General features: G+C 44.1%; 1 protein-coding gene across 2 annotated transcripts; it reads right to left on the reverse strand.

Annotated features, from left to right (window-relative positions):
• Window positions 1-240: 240 nt before the first annotated feature.
• On the reverse strand, window positions 241-6,834 carry LOC109759633 (lipid phosphate phosphatase 2). Of its 2 annotated transcripts, none has more exons than XM_020318458.3 (8): window positions 6,502-6,834; window positions 2,536-2,757; window positions 2,342-2,429; window positions 2,154-2,263; window positions 1,919-2,012; window positions 1,027-1,215; window positions 859-918; window positions 241-781 (listed from the first exon to the last, which is right to left on the reverse strand). In XM_020318458.3, exons 2-8 carry the CDS (start codon window positions 2,749-2,751, stop codon window positions 600-602), a joined length of 939 nt encoding a protein of 312 aa, XP_020174047.1. In that variant the 5' UTR covers window positions 2,752-2,757; window positions 6,502-6,834; the 3' UTR covers window positions 241-599. The 2 variants fall into 2 exon arrangements, with proteins under 2 accessions (XP_020174047.1, XP_045084815.1); XM_045228880.2 differs by having other exon boundaries at window positions 5,888-6,834.
• Between the last annotated feature and the right edge of the window lie 11,131 nt (window positions 6,835-17,965).

Consider the following 17,965-nt stretch of genomic DNA (forward strand, 5'->3'; position numbering starts at 1 on the left):
GTAAGGAGAAATCCCTTCTGTTTCCCTCAAAATCAAGGGGAAAAAAGAACCAAGGCACGCACTAGAGTTGAATATAATGCCATCCATGTGAACTGAATGTGGTTCCAGGCCCTACTTCTTAAGAACAACATGTAATGGAACTTTACCTGATTACAGCTTAGCAATGTGGTTCGACCAGCTTAGCATCCAGCAAGTCTTTGCTTCTGGCTTCATCACTGTGCAGACAACCAAACTTCACACTTCGCGTAACAAGTCAACCATGTATACATACTGCTTGCTCAAGAGCAAGATCAACCATCGCTCAGGGACTCAGGGGGCAGAGAGCAAGAAATAATGCAACATGTTCACCGCCGTGGACGACGAAGCACTCCACTAGGTAATGTACAGCTGATCCTTACGAGGCTAACTATCCAGTTAACACAAACCAAACCTCTATTAAACACTGAAAACCCATACAGAGGTTGACGAAACGACAGCTCTATAATACACCAAACTGTCCATGAGAAAACAGCTCTTCCCTGCCATGTGTATCGAAAACACGCCCATGAAGAAGGTCAGGACGATCATGGTACTTCAGCTAGTCGTATGGTCCGGTCCTCCTAGTTTCCATATCTCCTGCCAGACTCCATGGTGTCGAGAATAGGACTCGTGTCTCTTAGGGCGATCCCACCCTGACCTTCCCCTTCTTCGGTCTCCGTGGGTGGTCGCACGCTGAAGGAGTTTGCAATGCCACTGTTGCGTGCCTCGGCTAGCTGGAGGGTGTATGCGTGAGGCCACAGTCCTGCAATGCAAATTGCTACTGTTATTACTGCAAAACACGGAAACTCGATAGGTGATAAAACAGGTAAAAGGAGGCACCATCTGCATCATAAGGATATGGGAAAAATTGCAGGTAACAAAATGAAGCCACTGTGAGACCTGCAAAGGGAACAGGAAACAACAGGAGAAGAAAATAATTATATGCATTTTTAGAAAAAATATAGAAGGTCACCTATGTGAATTTACACAACTACGGAAATGGCAAACCTAGAACAGCTCCTGCAACCACATCTTGCCAGTGATGCCAGTAGTCATCCACTCGAGAAACAGCAACAAGTGCAGCAGTAAGTAGAGGCAGAACAATAATGCACAGCTTTGCAATATGACCTTTACGGTCAAAAACTGCGATTTTCCCAGTCAAGTACCATGTAAGGAAGCCTAGGCCGGCGAAAGACCCTGGAATAGATTAACACAAGGTGAAAGAAAACACGGTTATTAGATGATCGAGCCATGACCTATTTGACGGAACTGTAACAGCACTACCATAGATGCTAGACGTGCCTAATGAAAGATTGGGACTTGCCATACCCCACTTCTGATATTGAATTGGCCTAAAAACTTTTTCCTTTTACTTGGAAGAAATGCTTCTGACTGGACTTGCATTTCACCACACCCTTGAGACAAGGCTAAGGCTAGGCCAATTTTGTGGGGCCTCTAATCAAACACATGACTGATGTGCATTGTCTAATCAAACTACTTCACACAACTACTACACTAAGCAGCAGCCAAGCATCTAAACTGGAAGGCGGCACACCACTGCACTTTCGTGCCTGCCACTTCCTGGTTCACTGCGACATCACACCAAAGTAGCCAATGCACCAGGCTGTCTCATGCCCAATTGTGGCCTAGCCACCTGTCAGAGCTCCCCTGGCTCCATGACTGCCAGAAGCAGCCCAACCCAGGTCCCAGCACGGACTGTCAAAAGGATTATCACAAGGGTGTAAAAAACGTCTTCATGTAATGGAGTTTTAAAGAAAGAATGCCTCAGGCATAGCTGAGCAACAAATGCCTGACACCAATAACCCCTCATACAACGGGGAAAATATATAGGCTAGAATATAACTCTAACATTACCAAAGGAATATTAAGCATCACTTACATGATGAGTGTCCACTTGGGAAGCTCTTGTGACCTTCTTTGATGACACTCTTCTCTCCATGGCACAGAACGCCAGTAGTGACATTATCATAGAGCTGAAAATAGAGTCCTTCGATGAGTTTTGGTCAATTTGGACTCCATACATGATAAGAGCAATTGAACAGTGGGTAGGTCAACAAAGATGAACTTGTGGCTGGAAAAAGTGGAGTTCCAGGGTAGTAATCTACTAATCTTACATCCTTTCCATCTGGGAAACAGCGCCAGAAGAAATCAGGACGTGGTCGGCCAACTCCATCCTTAATGGCATCAGTAATCACCGCAGTTATGAGCACCGAATAAAGAATACCTACAAAATTATATGTGTTTCATTATTTCTTGTACATACAATATAAACATATTCATATGCCCAAGAATATGTAAATACCCAGTATGCCATGGTGCAAATCATAGATATTCTTCTTCTTGAAGTAAATTCCACCAAAGATGACACATGGCAAGACAATTCCAATGAGCTGCAAATCAGGCGGGTTATAAAATTGGAACTATCTTTTGAATGGCACACAAAATGATGCAAGCGGTGGAAAAAATGAGTCCAAAATTAGCAGCACAAGAACACACCGGAACAGCCCAAAAGGGCACAGTATTGCCCTTTAATGGATATCTCAAGTCAGTCATCATGTCCTTCCCAATGAAGCGGTGAAAAGGCTCGATTATATTCAACAGTCCATCTATGACAGCAAGGAGGAGAAGTATTATCCAGTCATACATGTGGAGTCTTGCCACTTTGGCTCCATGGGACTTTATAGTGTAACATCCTAACTGGATATCCGCCATTATGTCCTATAAATAAAAAAGGGAGCAAGACAAATAATTGGTGAGTAAAGTTGCAATAATTACAAGATAGACTGGATGTAATGCAGCTATGATTAATGAAATAGAAGATAAAATAAAAAAAGAATTAATAACAAAAACAGGAGCACAAATACTTGCAGTTGTAGCATTTCAAATGAAGACAGTGTTACTCTGCTTGACTGGCTTTTTGTAGATAATTATCTATCCCTTTATTTCCTCAGTTTAATCATAGCAAATAGTGCTCCTACAATTCCAAATAAGTTGCGAACTTGACTGGAAAATGATTACATTTATAGGCTATAGTTTCCAATTATCAAACATTAGCGTCTCATATAAAACTAGCATAAACACAGTGATTAAGGAATGTCGAATAAAAAACATGACAACCCAAAGAGCCCACTGTAGTGAGCATGAAAATCCTCGCCCAATCAAATTTGAAGTAATAAAACAATTATGAGAAAGCCATTATCAACATGATTTATCACCTGGGAAAAATATGCAGGCTATAACTACAAACCACAGTAGATAAAAAGTTTGTTCTCGTAGTAAACATCACAACCCAAAGGTTCTACCCTAGGAAGCATGAAGACCAAGTCAAGTTCCTAACATAGAACCACTTCAGAGGGCCAGTATAAACAATTCAACATGATTTATCTAGGACTTAGTTATATCAATTTGGAGTGCTGGCTACAACTTCCAAAACATCACATTACACTGAGGCGTGCAGGGATACCATAATGAATATTTCCAGGAAAGTAGCATGTTCCAAAAAAATCAGTACAAGGTCGGTTAGTCTACTAATATTGATGATCACTAACAAACAATTAATATCCAACTTATGGAATGTCAACAAAACCCTGAAACCTCTGAGATTTGGGTAACAATTCACAACAATCAGAAATGTAATTAAATACCATGAACGTCTAATCTGTTGCTGTCAACTAAACAGTAAGGTTGCATCCCTCCCACTGTAATCATTTGTTCAGTCAACAAAAGAAGAGTTGAATGTTGATAGAGGCTTGGGACATCCATCGACCTCCAATTAAGGTGATAATTAGAAAATGCTAATCCTAGTCCAGGAATCTAGAGAGCTGACAACATAACAAGTCACCCGCAAAAAAAAACAAAAACAAAAACATAACAAGTCTGGGCAACTAACATAATTATTAAGTTCCAGGATAATTGGGATGGTGGAAAACTGGCCCTTGCGTCGCTCTCCCTAGAGCAACTCGAGGGCGACCCAAACCCTAGCCCCAGCGTCTCGAGAGCAACTCGAAGGCTGGCCCGTGTGGCTCTTGGCGACAGTGGCAGTGAGGTTCCCTCCTGGTGCGCCCCTCTTGCAGGGCCAGAAACCAGGGCGGCGGCCCTGGAAGGCGGGCTGCGCGGACTGCTCCCTGGTGGCGGCAGTGTTGGCTGCTTTCCTTGTCCATGTGGGCAGTGGGTGGTCCTAACAAGGACGGCACAGTACGCCGGTGAAAGCTAGGCCTTTGGGTTTTGCATCCCTCTTGGGGGCTTCACCGCAGTTCCCCCATCCCCTTTCAGAGTCCCAGGTGACAACCCATGTCCATCTTGTCAGACTCGGCGGCAGCGCAACGTGACGTTACCCCTCCTGGCATGCCACCAGAGATCCCAATTCCCTTCTGGGTGTGGTGTGATGGCTTCTTCGGCAGGCATGGATGGTGACTTGGAGCATCTTCGGTTCGAGATGAATGGTGGCTCTGTTGTGCCGTCTCTTCATGTGACTACATCGGCAGTTGCCCCAGTCCCTTCTGCTCGCTCGCAGAGTCGCGCTCCTCCGTCCGGAGCAAGTTTGATAGAGCATTGCGTCGCAGTCCAGTGATTTTATCCAGGGGATGTCGGTTCGCTTGTGGTCGGCTCCTTCTGGTGCTTCTTGTTGTGGCTATGCAGCTGCTGTTCTTTTCCTTGGCCGCAAGCTAGCATCATCCAGCAGTGCACTCCTCGTAACGTTTCCAGGCTAGGGGCTTGGTGTTCATTCTGTGTTGTTTGCTCTGCTCGCTTTGTTTAGCATGGTTTTCTTTGATCTGCTTTGAAAGAGGGTTGCCTCAACACCATGTATCCTTCGGCCGTGTGGCTTATAAAACAGGATGAAAGCCTATTCTCTAAACATTATCATGTCCCACAGATAACAGATGAAACCAACATCAAGCAGTGATAGCGTTTGTCATATAAATTTCACTCTTGATTCTTCTTAAACTCAGGAGACCATAAATATTTTTAAAAACGCTAACCTCAAATAAGTACCAGTACAAGTCTACAATTGTGTGAAAGAATATGCAAAACTTAAGATGCCATTCAGTTGATAGAAAGTAAATGGCTTGGAATTCTTTTAGAGATGTCAGCAGCAACTTACTGGCCCACATCTAAGTTACAAATTATTTCTACTCATAATCCTGTCTTGGTATATTTATTATTTCACACAATTATTCTCTTTATGTAACTGGTTCCTAAACAGTTGATAGTTCCCTATATGACTTCACATCACAAAAGAATAGAAAGGCCGGCATGATCTATAAAACTATGAGCGCAGACTAATAATGGGCAGAACAGGAACACTGTAATTTACACTAGAATTGAATCCTTGTATAGACAAGCTACTCTGATCATATTAAGGATTGCAGAAACAAGAAGGGCTTGGTAGGGCTAATATTGCAGTTATAGTCTTCTAGGAATATATATTTCTGATTTAGGTGCTGGAAATTACTCAAAGTATTAAAACACTTTTCATATGGAAGAAAGCAGAGCTGGAGTATTCATATGCAACAACAAAGGTTTGAACATAACAACAATGGTACAGCCAGCATCAGTGTTCTGCTATCAATGTAAATTTTGGCTTTATTTCTTCCATCACTTGAGGAAAGGTTTAAGAATGCAAAGATCTGACCGTCAGTATCACCATCACTATACATGAAAGACTGCAAAGATTGAAGTACTAAACGGTCAAATAAACCAGAACAACATGGCAATCTTCCTTGTACCAAACAACTAAACGAATTTAGGTTGAAAATCCAACTACTTGAAGCTGACAAACCCAAGGAGTAAACTGAATCATGTAACTATAAGCTCTTAGCTACCCTGACAATCAACACAGTGCACGTACCTCCGAAACTGAGAAAACACAGTGCCGATCGCTGATAGAACTGTGGAAGCCTCCCAAGTCACAGAACAAATAATGTCGACCTTTACTTTAGTCCTGAAACAGGCCAGCTTCGAAGCTAATAGCCAAAACTCGTTCGGCTGATTCGACCACTTGACCCTTAAAACACTGGAAACGGTTGGCTCGACGTCGAAATTTCCAAGCCAACTGGCAGTAAAGATTGAATGGGTACGGCCTAGAGCAGCTATCTATCTATTGCTGGTACGTATATATCACTTTAAAGATCGTCGGTGGAGCGGTTGTTTGCCCACTGCCGCTTGACTCTTAGCCTCTAGGGGACGGCCGTATCAATGTTTGGCACCAAACCCTGTTGACGCGGTTAGGAGGGCCCGATTCTGCGCTATGAACAGTACGAACCTAACCAAAACCATGGAGTGGGTGGACTGGATTTCTGAAGCAGCAGCACACTCGCAGCGGGGATAAATAAGTACTAAAATTAAAGGAAAAGAAGGAGGAGATTCGGGTGGATTGCCCCCGGGTGCAGCGAAGGAAAGACACGATACTCCGGAACAAAAATAAATCCAAACTCGAGGAAGAATCAGGACAGCGTTCCTTACCGACGAGAGAAGCAACCGAGCGGAGTCGGATCTCCAGCGCTCCGCCCTGGAGGATGCCGGGGAGAAGACGGTGTTCCGCGCCGCCGGCGACGGTGGGCCGCGCGACGGATGGATTGCGGGGCTGGAAAAGAAGAAGAGTAGACGAGGGTTGGTGAGGGGATTATTATTGGTCCTTTTGTTTTTGATTGACGAGGATAAAGTAGAGAGGGGAATTCCTCTTTGCTTTTCAAATGATTTTGAATCTACTCTACAGTGCTGCTATATGAAACCGTCTGGTAGGTAGTGTTGTGGTGGGCGGTGTGGGCCCAGACAAACGCTTGAGAGTTGAGGCCTGTCCAGATACTCGAGACGACAACCTTTGTTGACTGCTGCTATGGGGCGCGTGCCGCCGTGCGAGAACGACCACAGCCAATGGTTTTACTACCCATTTTGAATGAATTAGGCTAGTCATACTGGGGAGTAAGGGGTGTTTGGTTCAGGGACTTTTTAGTCCCAGTGACTAGAAAAAATCCCTAAAAAATCCCTAGGAACCAAATGGGAGGGACTTTTTTTACGGGAACTAGAAAAAGACTCTACTAAAAAGTCTTTTTTGATTAGTCCCTGGGACTAGAAAAAGTCCTAAGACTTCTGAACCAAACACCCAAACACCCCCTAACTTAGAGGGTGCTTGGATCAAGAGACTTATTTTAGTCTGACTAAAAATAGTCTTTTTAAAAGGCTAAAGTTCCAAGCACGCCCTAACTAAAGAGGGGCTAAAACTATTCTTGAGACTAAAAAAATTTAGTCAGGGGTACTCCTACTAAAATGTGGATTAGTCCCCTCTCTCCTCATTTAACTCATCTCCTTTAACACGGGCGAGTTCTGGATTGGAGGGTTTGGAGAATAATAAATGCTCATTAACTTGATTTTAGTCTCTTTAGTACTTGGATCCAAGCATGAGTGAGGCTAACAAGTTTTAGTCCCACTACTTTTAGTCATGAGACTAAAACGTATCCAAGCACCCTCTTAGACTAGTGTTATGCATATGACACTAGTCTAAGTTACTACCTTCATAATGCAAAGTAGTAACATAATAGTAGTATCATAGATGGCTTCATTTATTAACTTGTAGACTCATCTTGTCTTGGGAAGCGCTATGTTACAGTAACATATTATGTTACCACCTATCATTAACTACTTGCCACATAAGCAAAATTTTCTTGGAGTGCGCTATGTTACTTGCTAAGTTACTCCCACTATGACCAGCCTTATCCTCTCTTGTTCTAGATTTGCCACAGCTTTAATGTCTAAGAGCAAGTATAATAAGATGACCTAGGCGGGTTGTAAGGTCTTAAATATTACTATATTTTTGATGAGTTGGCGGAGAGAGAAGAGGAGAAAGAAAAGAAACGGACTACTAATTAACAACCAGCTATAGCAACAAAGTACTCCCTCCGTCCTAAAATAAGTACAAAGTTGAGTCACTTATTTTGGGACGGAGGAAGTACTACATATTTATAAGCAACTATTATACCTGCCGGCTATAAGATTGGCTATGACATCGCAAGATCATCTAGTCAGCTGCTGGTTGTACTATTAACCATGCTCTAATGGAAATTTAGTAGTATATCATCATTTCGAATTCCGTCATTCTTTATATGGCCACACATCTATCTTAATATATGTGCATCTTTGTCACACCTAACTGTTGAACATGTCGCGTTTTAGTCGGCCAACACTCAGCATCATACAACACCGCCGATCGAATCGTCGTCCTATATAACTTGCCTTTTAGCTTCTGTGACACTCTTGTCACACAGAATGCCAGAAGCTTTGGCGCCACCTCATTCATCCGGCTTTGATTCGACTGTTCACATCTTCATCAATATCCCCATCTTTCTGAGCATTGATCCCAAACATCGAAAAGGTGTCTTTTTTAGGGACCATCTGCCCATCAAGGCTAAGCTCCTCCTCCTCCTCCTCGTGCGTAGTAGTACCGAAACGAACCTCACGTACTCGGCTTTAGTTCTACTAACTCCAAAACCTTTCGATTCCAAGGTTTGTCTCCATAGCTCTTAACTTTTTATTGACTCCCGTCCGGCTATCATCGACTAGCAGCATATCATCTGCAAAGAGAATACACCACGGGATATCTCCTTGTATATCCCTTGTGTTCTCATCCATCACCAAAGCAAAGGGATAAGGGCTCAAAGGTGATCCCTAGTGCAATCCTATTTTAATGGGGAAGTCATCAGTGTCGCCATCACTTGTTCGAACACTTGTCACAACATTATTGAAGGAAATATGCCCTAGAGGCAATAATAAACTTGTTATTTTATATTTTCTTATTCATGATAAAGGTTTATTATTCATGCTAGAATTGTATTGATCGGAAACTTAAATACATGTGTGAATACATAAACAAATACTGTGTCCCTAGTAAGCCTCTACTAGACTAGCTCGTTGATCAAAGATGGTTAAGGTTTCCTAACCATAGACATGTGTTGTCATTTGATAACGGGATTACATCATTAGGAGAATGATGTGATGGACAAGACCCATCCGTTAGCTTAGCATAATGATCGTTCAGTTTATTGCTATTGCTTTCTTCATGTCAAATACATATTTCTTCGACTATGAGATTATGCAACTCCAGGATACCGGAGGAATACCTTGTGTGCTATCAAACATCACAACGTAACTGGGTGATCATAAAGATGCTCTACAGGTATCTCCGAAGGTGTTTGTTGAGTAGGCATAGATCAAGATTAGGATTTTTCACTCCGAGTATCGGAGAGGTATCTCTGGGCCCTCTCGGTAATACACATCATAAGCTTGCAAGCAAACGACTAAGGAGTTAGTCATGAGGTGATGTATTACGGAACGAGTAAAGAGACTTGCCGGTAACGAGATTGAACTAGGTATAGAGATACCGACGATCGAATCTCGGGCAAGTAACATACCGATGGACAAAGGGAATTGCGTATGTTATCATAACGGTTTGACCGATAAAGATCTTCATAGAATATGTAGGAGCCAATATGGGCATCCAGGTTCTGCTATTGGTTATTGACCGGAGAGGTGTCTCGGTCATGTCTACATAGTTCTCAAACCCGTAGGGTCCGCACGCTTAACGTTCGATGACGATATAGTATTATATGAGTTATGTGATTTGGTGACCAAATGTTGTTCGGAGTCCCAGATGAGATCACAGACAGGGCGAGGAGTTTAGAAATGGTCGAGAGGTAAAGATTGATATATAGGACGATGGTATTCAGACGCCGGAAGTGTTTCGGGGGGTACCGGGTACTTTCGGGTCACCGGAAGGGGTTCCGTGCACCCCCGGCAAAAGATATGGGCCTTATGGGCCAAGAGGGAAACGCACCAGCCACAAGGGGCTGGTGCGCCCCCCATATGGGTCGGCCTAAGGAGGAGAAGGAAAGGGGAGAAGGGAAAGGTAAGTGTGGATTAGGATTCCCACTTCCTTCCCTCTCCCCCCTCTTTCCTTTCCCCTCCGACAAACATGGCAGGGGAGGGCGCGGCCAAGGGCAGGAGCCCAAGTAGGATTCCAACCTACTTGGGGCGCCCCTTGGCCTCTCCCCTGTCCCTCCCACCTATATATATGAGGAGGGGGCTCCTAGCACACCCCAGACAATTGCCTAGCCGTGTGCCGCGCCCCCCTCCACCGTTTACACCCCCGGTCATATTTTCGTAGTGCTTAAGCGAATCCCTACGGAGATCACTTCACCATCATCATCACCACGCCGTCGTGCTGATGAAACTCATCTACTATCTCGACGTCTTGCTGGATCAAGAAGGCGAGGGACGTCACCGAGCTGAAGTGTGCAGAACGCGGAGGTGTCGTGTGTTCGGTACTTGGTCGGTTGAAGCGCGAAGAAGTTCGGCTACATCAACCGTGTTATTTAACGCTTCCGCTTACGGTCTACAAGGGTACGTAAACACACTCTCCCCCTCGTTGTTATGCATCTCCGTGGATAGATCATTGCGTGTGCGTAGAAAAAAATATATTTCATGCAACGATTCCCAACAGTGGCATCAGAGCCAGGTTTATGCGTAGATGATATGCACGAGTAGAACACAAAGAGTTGTGGGCGGTGATAGTCATACTGCTTACCACCAACGTCACTACAAAAAAATACACTTCCGTGATGATACGTGTTTGTCACAGTAGGTCGCGTTTTTTGTCATGCATGTACATCCATGACAAATTTATGACAAAATCAAGATAGTCATACCTGTACTGTCGTAGAAGTGTTCCATGACATTACCAAAATTATCATCACGGAAGTGTCCACTTCTATGACGATAAATCGCGCGTCATAGAAGTGCTTTCGTCAAGGGTGACCGACACGTGGCATCCACCGTAACGGAACGCCGTTAAGCTATCGGGCCGGGTTTTGGATCCGATAACCCGTTAATAGCCCCGACCAATGGGGATTTTCCACGTGTAAAATCATCATTGGCTGGAGGAGACACGTGTCAGGTCCGCGTTGGCACAGGTGTCACTCATCCAATGGGCGAGACGCGCCTATGATATGTTGACACGTGGACCGGCCCATCAAGTTTAAATGGGCCGGCCCAACTGAAGGCCCACAAGATTTTGCGGACCATAATGGGCCGGCCCAGCTAAAGGCCCACGAGATTTTGCGGACCATAATGGGCTGGCCTAGCTAAAGGCCCACAAGATTTTGCGGGCCATAATGGGCCGGCCCAGGTAAAGGCCCACAAGATTTTTGTGTGCCATAATGGGCTGGCCCAGGTAAAGGCCCACAAGATTCTTGCGGATCATAATGGGCCGGCCCAGCTAAAGGCCCACGAGATTTCGCCGACATTAATGGGCCTGCCCAGCTGTAGGCCCACAAGATTTTGAGGACCCTAGTAGGCCGGCCCATTAACTGGCTGCCATGTTTTGGGCCAAATGCCGACCCATATTTGATCCGGTCCATTAATGGCCTGCCACGCTCCAGGCCTAATAGTGGCCCATATGAGATCCGGCCCGTTAAAAGCCTACCACGTTCTGGGCCAAATTACGACCCAGATCAGGTCTGGCCCGTTAAGAGGCTTTGGGCTCAATTATGGCCCATATCAGATTCGGCCCATCAACTGGACACTATGCTTTTGGCCCACTTGCTAAAGGCCCACTTAGTAATTCGGCCTGATATTAGTTTTGGCCTGTTAAGGGCCCGTTTAACATTTCGACCCTATATTAATTTCAGCCTGTTAAAAGCCCGTCATATAGTTGGGCCTAACTACGGCCCGGTTGGCATCCGGCCTGCTCGCAGCCGATATCTGATTGGGCCAAACAAGGACCGAGACAATTTTGGCCTGTTAAAAGCCCGTGATTTGATTCGCACAATCATGGGCCGGGGTTCATTTCGGGCTGCTGCCGGCCCGTGAGCTGTTCGGCACGTTTCAGGCCCAACCTACATCGCGATTGCATGACGGCCCGATTATGTACCGTAATTTTACGGTTTGGCCGGTTTACTGCGAAGACAGGATATATATATACAGTAAAATAACTGCAGCATCGTGAATAAGAAAAAACCTAGACTATACAATAAAGAAATTACGGCATATTACATCCACTGGGCATCAAAGTTCGCCACTATGATAATAAAGCACAAGCAGACAGCAGATTACATACACTGGGCATCAAAGATCGCCACCAGTGCAAATAAACACGCCGACAAAATAATATACAAAACCGACAACACTTCAATAGAGTTCAAGAAAGGTTAGCCCTGCTGGGGAGCTGCAGCGCAAGCAGCTGAGCAAGATGATGAGACTGCGCTTGTTCAACACTTATATCTTCCTCACTCTGAAAGATAAACAAGCAGACAGATGACAGGTTTTGCACATAAAAGTATCAGTGCTGACAATTCATCACATTTCTTACTGACGAATAAAGTGACACAGTTTAAAATTGCATTAACACAATATGGTATTGTTCAGGTCAAGACATGGCAGGAAATGACATTGTGAAGGAGTTGGCAGCTTCACGACACCACTGGATTACAGATCAAGAACTCATAAGTATCAATGGTTAGTGTGCTTTCAATTTATACCATTTCAGATTGGCAAATAAAGAGACGGTTTAAATAATAGTAGAATGATATGACATTGTTCATAGTTAAGACATTACAGAATATGACATTGTGCTGTAGTGGGTAGGTTCACCACACCACTGGATTACGGATGAAGAACAGAAGCATACATGCAGTGCAAAAGAAGATCACTTGCTCTGTATAGTTTAATTTACATGGTATGAAGAAGGAACTTGGTTGTACAACTGAAAACTTAAATTGAGAAAGGACAAACTTTTGTTTAAGAACTACATAATAAACTTTAAACAAGCAATTTGATGCAAACACCAAAAATAAACAGCTGTTGCAGTCATGCCTAACCAAATATATACAACAAAGTTTGAAGGCTTGAGATGGACAAACTTACATTATTGGTGAAGACAGGCTCTATAAAGGCCTTGTCCATGCTGATGGGGGGGCAATTCAAGAAGTTTACCACAGAATCTTCTTCAAAAGCATTGCCTTTATTCTACATTTTGTTAAGAGTAAATATAGATGTGATAATATACGAAAAAATGGAGAATATTTAAGATAAGATGAAGAGTGATGCTACATAACCAAGTAGCTATAAATGTAAGTGCAGCGATACAGGAAAAAGGTATAGCCAAGAGCAATGCACAGCTAAACTTCTTCAGTACCAACCTTATGGTAAGAGTAAATATAGATCTGATGTGTAGAAAATGGAGGGCAAAGGAAAATAAGCTGCAGAGTGATGGTACATGAACAACTACATGTCATTATAAGTACACTGATAAAGGACAACATGTACTTACAAGAACAATGCAGAGCTAAAAAAAACATTGGCATTGGATATATTCTACACTAATGTAACCATTCATACAGATGAGATAATTTGGAGCGAACAATTGATAAGCAAGCTATCATGCATACTGCTGTCACATAATGAACCATGTATGTATGCAAGTACAGTGATACAGGACAACAGGTACTAACAAGAGCAAAGCAGCGGGCAGCATATTTGCGATATCCTGTCATTGTTGTCAAACCAAAATTCTTCTTCGAGCAGATTTCCTGCGTAAGGCACATGCGGAAAAGTAGAAGTTCAAATTGTCATGTGATTTCATAGACAGTACCTCATCCTGGGAACGAGACCAGTGCATAACAAGGTTTTTCCATTCAATGTCTTCTAAATTTAGCATAGGATACTTCACCGGAAATTCGTTTATAGACTTGCCATCAAAGTGTGATATCCTCAGGTAACACCGATACTGCTGCAATGCTTCCTTGAAAAGCACAAGCAAGCTTTGCTCGTCATGACTATCCAGATTGACCCTCACCTAGTTACAACAATGTAATGTAAATCATTGATGTGTTCAATCAGCAGAAAACAGGAAAATAATAACCATGCATAATAGCACTTACACGTAAGTTGGACAGGAAGATGTGAAAATGGTGTTTGTCTTCACAATAATCTTCCCATGATGGGAATATATGCACGTAGTCCCTAACAACATTGAAAGCATTGTCTTTTAAACTGGGAATAAATGGAATGGGGTTCCAATCTGCAGGAATTGGCCGTCTCTGCAGTTGGGATAGGTCTTCGGCTGGTGGACTTGCTGTACTTTTTGCTGGAGTGGGATTTTTCTGTGGTACAGCTGGTGCTATGGCAAATGAAATCGGTATACCTTTTGCTGGAGTGCAGGTCCTGTGTGGTGGGGCTAGTGGTGTGGCCAGTGAAGTATGGGTACAGTCTGCTGGAGTCGGTCCTACGTTTTGTGTCACTGGTTGTACAGCCAATATAAGTGGGGTGCTGTTTGATTTCTCCGGCACCACCACGTTTTTCAAGGACTTTGCTGGTGCTCCTTTAGGTTCGGCAATCACCCTCTTCCTTTTTGATGTCTGATGCACAAGAACAGCATTTGAGTAAACAAACATGGTATGATGACAGATGGAATATGTATTGATAATGGATGGGCATGGCATCTCTACATATATGATGAGTAAACTAAGCAGATGGCGGTGCAACAAAGTAGAAGAAATGCAAGACAACATATGCAAGATACCCGCAATCAATAAAATATTGCCAAATTAGAACAGGCACCTTGATGGGTGAACAGGACAGACCATCCGCCTTTGACTCCTCGAGGTTAGAATAGTCATTAGGATCATATTCTGAACAAGAATCAACAGGTGGGGAGCGTATGCGTTTCATTGCATCCAGAATGGCACTCAATGCCTTGGTGCCAATTTTGTAAGTCATTGCAGTGTTTAGCTTCAAGAGTGGACTACTGCTAGTGCGACACAAAGCAGCTACACAGATCATAGTGTAGATATAACGGGAAAACATTAAGCATCAGAGTAAAATCAGCAAAGTGGAACTTGCTGGAATATATGTGCTAGTATTGTCGGTACGGCTAGAAAGGCTTCGGATACCAGCTCTCTTCAAGTGAAGGTGCGGTACTGTTAATATCAGTGTAACTCTCAAAGGCGACACAGCTCCCCGCATTTCCTTGCTATTCTTATAGGATTCAAGTGGGCAGGCCACTACAAATCCTATTCCTATGTTGACAAGATCCTACGAATCAAAGAGGCTCAAAGTGTCCATCACAACCGACCATATAGACCTCTACACTGCAAATGTCCCTGCTCATCTTCAGTACAAGGAACATACTGTACTACTATCATACTCCCTCCGTTCCAAAATATAAGTCTTGGTAGATATTTCCACTATGGATCACATACAGATGTATCCAGATACATTTTAGAGTGTAGATTCACTCATTTTGCTCCATATGTAGTCCATGGTGGAATCTATACAAAGACTTGTATTTAGGAACGGAGAGAGTACATATTAAAGAAGAACGGAAGAGGAACATGGTAAAGAAGAGCAAGCAGATTTTGGATAATAAAATGTTGGTTGCGCAGTGCCCACACATGATGAACCAGAGCGCATTAAGAATGCAACTCCCAACTGTCTCTCGACCATTTCAGGCGGTTGGATGAAGATCCTACGTCTCCTAACCCTTCTTCTTCTTCGTCTCTGATTCTTCCCATACAGAACACCGCACGGGCCGCCGGCCGGACCACCGGCCCCCACCGCCTGTGTTCCTCCGCCACCCCCACCCCCGCCCCAACCCCCGCCCCAACCCCCACCCGCGTCGAGTTTTCTTCGTTCGGCGAGGCCCCACAACCACCCGAGCCCCTTCGATCGCACCGGCGAACTCCGGCGAGCTCTGAAAAATCGACTGACCCAATTTTGAAATTTAGTCTACTGTGATTTAACTAGTGTGGAATATAAAAGGGGAAAACCATAAGCATTGGGAGTATAGTGTTGAGCGTGCCATGGAAGATCTGAAGGTGCAAACCGGACAAAGGCAACTTCGCAACCAAGACAAGAAATCAGAGTAAAGCAGTGGCGATCTATTTTCTTGCTGCGATAAATAAATTGAGCAGATACGAAAGAGTACCGCCTCTGGTGCGGCGCCGTGTACGCATCTGCTGAGAATTTGACGGTGCTGCGGTAGCGATGGCTGTCGGCGGCGTGGAAGCAGATCTAGGAGGGTAGACGGTGGCGGCGGGGCGCGGTGGACGAGACGGTCATAGGAGCGGCACCGACAAGGTGGACGACGGCGGGGATGAAGCAAGAGGACGGGATGCAAGGATCCCGGTCTGAAGCCGTGGATGAGAGAGGTCGATCTCTTGTAATGGACGGCGGCGTCGGGGTATCAGCTCCGGCATGGTGGAGGAGGACGGCGGTGGATGGGGTGGCGGACGGCGGCGGACGCAGGAGGGTGGGGTGGAGAGGGTGTTTTGGCGCCCACGGAGTATGAATGGGGAAAAGGGAGGTAGAGAGGAAGGGGGAACCATGTATTCAGGGCGCGCTTGTCTCAAATGCGAGGAAATTTACAAACGTAGCCCCCGTTTCAAATTTCTACTACATCACAGCAACATTAGTCGGTTGGGGATAGGACGGTAATCTCGCATACACCGAATATTTGCCGACGAGAGTTTGTTTTTGGCGCCCACCGTGTATGAATATGAATCGGGGAGGGAGTCAATTTCGGCCGAGGACACACTGTGTTTTGGCGCCCACCGTGTATGAATCCGGGTGAGAGGCGGTTACGTCACGTTTGGGTGAAATTACAAACCTACCCCTATCGAAACCTATAGAAATCCAGCAGATAGGCTTTGCGTGGCAGGGATAGGCAGTAGTGATTTCCATCTCGTAGATTTTGGTTTCGGGCGGTTACTGCGACTTTCCCCGCTTCGTTCAAATTTTGCAGAGTGCACGTTTACCGTGCCAACTCAATTCGAATCCCGTTTGTATTCTATTTTTTTCGGGCGGGATCCATTTTCAATTGGAATTACATTCTATATACATCATTTTTTTATATATACTTTCAAAAGCACAACACCATTTATACATAAATATGGTTTACAAATGGCATGATCTCAGATTCATATGGTTGTTTCCATCAATTTGGATTTTCAAATATTTGAAACCACTTTATGTTGAAATCCAATGTATGCATTCCTCGCTAACTGTCTCCAATTAATGTGTGTTTCATGCGGTTTTTTTTACTTCTCAAACATGTATAATGTGTTTCACACACGCAACATATAGTGTAATCCCGTTTAGACATTAATTGCATATAAACCATGCATTGTTTGTAACTGAAGAATCTATGGATCACCAATATTGATAAACTATATAACATTACACGTGTGCCCAAATTCAAATGAATATGCATGTTTGATACACCAATTTGCGTTATGATATTATCGATGTCGTGATCTCCAGTTTAAATATTTGAATCCCCTTTAATCCAGATATTCGTCTCATATAGCTATCACTCATGCTTATATAGGACTATCTCTCTGGACCTATACGCGTTCATCGTCTCTCAGGTATCTCTCGTGCTACCTGTATGTCGACAATGATCTTTTATCTTCGTAACACACTGATGGTACTCTCTCCCTCGACCTTCATCACTCTATCTCTCTCTAAGTATATCTCGCTCCCTGCTATGTGTCTCTAACTATGATTCTCCATGTGGAATCTCTTTCTCTCACACAAACACAAAACTTTGTCTCCCGGGGTATCATTTCTCTCTACTATTCCCATGTGTGCCACTCGCACACCCCTCATACAGAGATGTCTTTCGCTCCTTAGATATGAGAACCTACGACTCTTCCTCTTCAATATCTCTTTCTCACACATAAACACAAACTCTGTCTCCCAGGGTCTCATATTTCTCCTTGTATGTCGCTCACACACACCCTCTCTCCCTAGAGATATCTTGCGTTCCCTCGTATGTCTCTCTAGCTATCACTCTCGTTGTGAAATATCTTTCTCTCTCGCAGACACAAAACTCCGTCTCTCTGGATCTCATTTGTCTCTGATATCTGTTTGTATGTGA

This window comes from Aegilops tauschii, chromosome 5 (assembly GCF_002575655.3).
Source record: "Aegilops tauschii subsp. strangulata cultivar AL8/78 chromosome 5, Aet v6.0, whole genome shotgun sequence".
Taxonomy (NCBI): Eukaryota; Viridiplantae; Streptophyta; class Magnoliopsida; order Poales; family Poaceae; genus Aegilops; species Aegilops tauschii.

Excerpts from the sequence above, each read along its gene's own strand:
- LOC109759633 (XM_020318458.3), bottom strand. The coding sequence starts at position 2,751 with ATGGCGGATATCCAGTTAGGATGTTACACTATAAAGTCCCATGGAGCC. Across the intron at positions 2,264-2,341 it reads TTTGCACCATGGCATACTGG|GTATTCTTTATTCGGTGCTC; the intron begins GTATTTACATAT and ends ATAATTTTGTAG. Across the intron at positions 2,013-2,153 it reads GTTTCCCAGATGGAAAGGAT|CTCTATGATAATGTCACTAC; the intron begins GTAAGATTAGTA and ends CTCTATTTTCAG.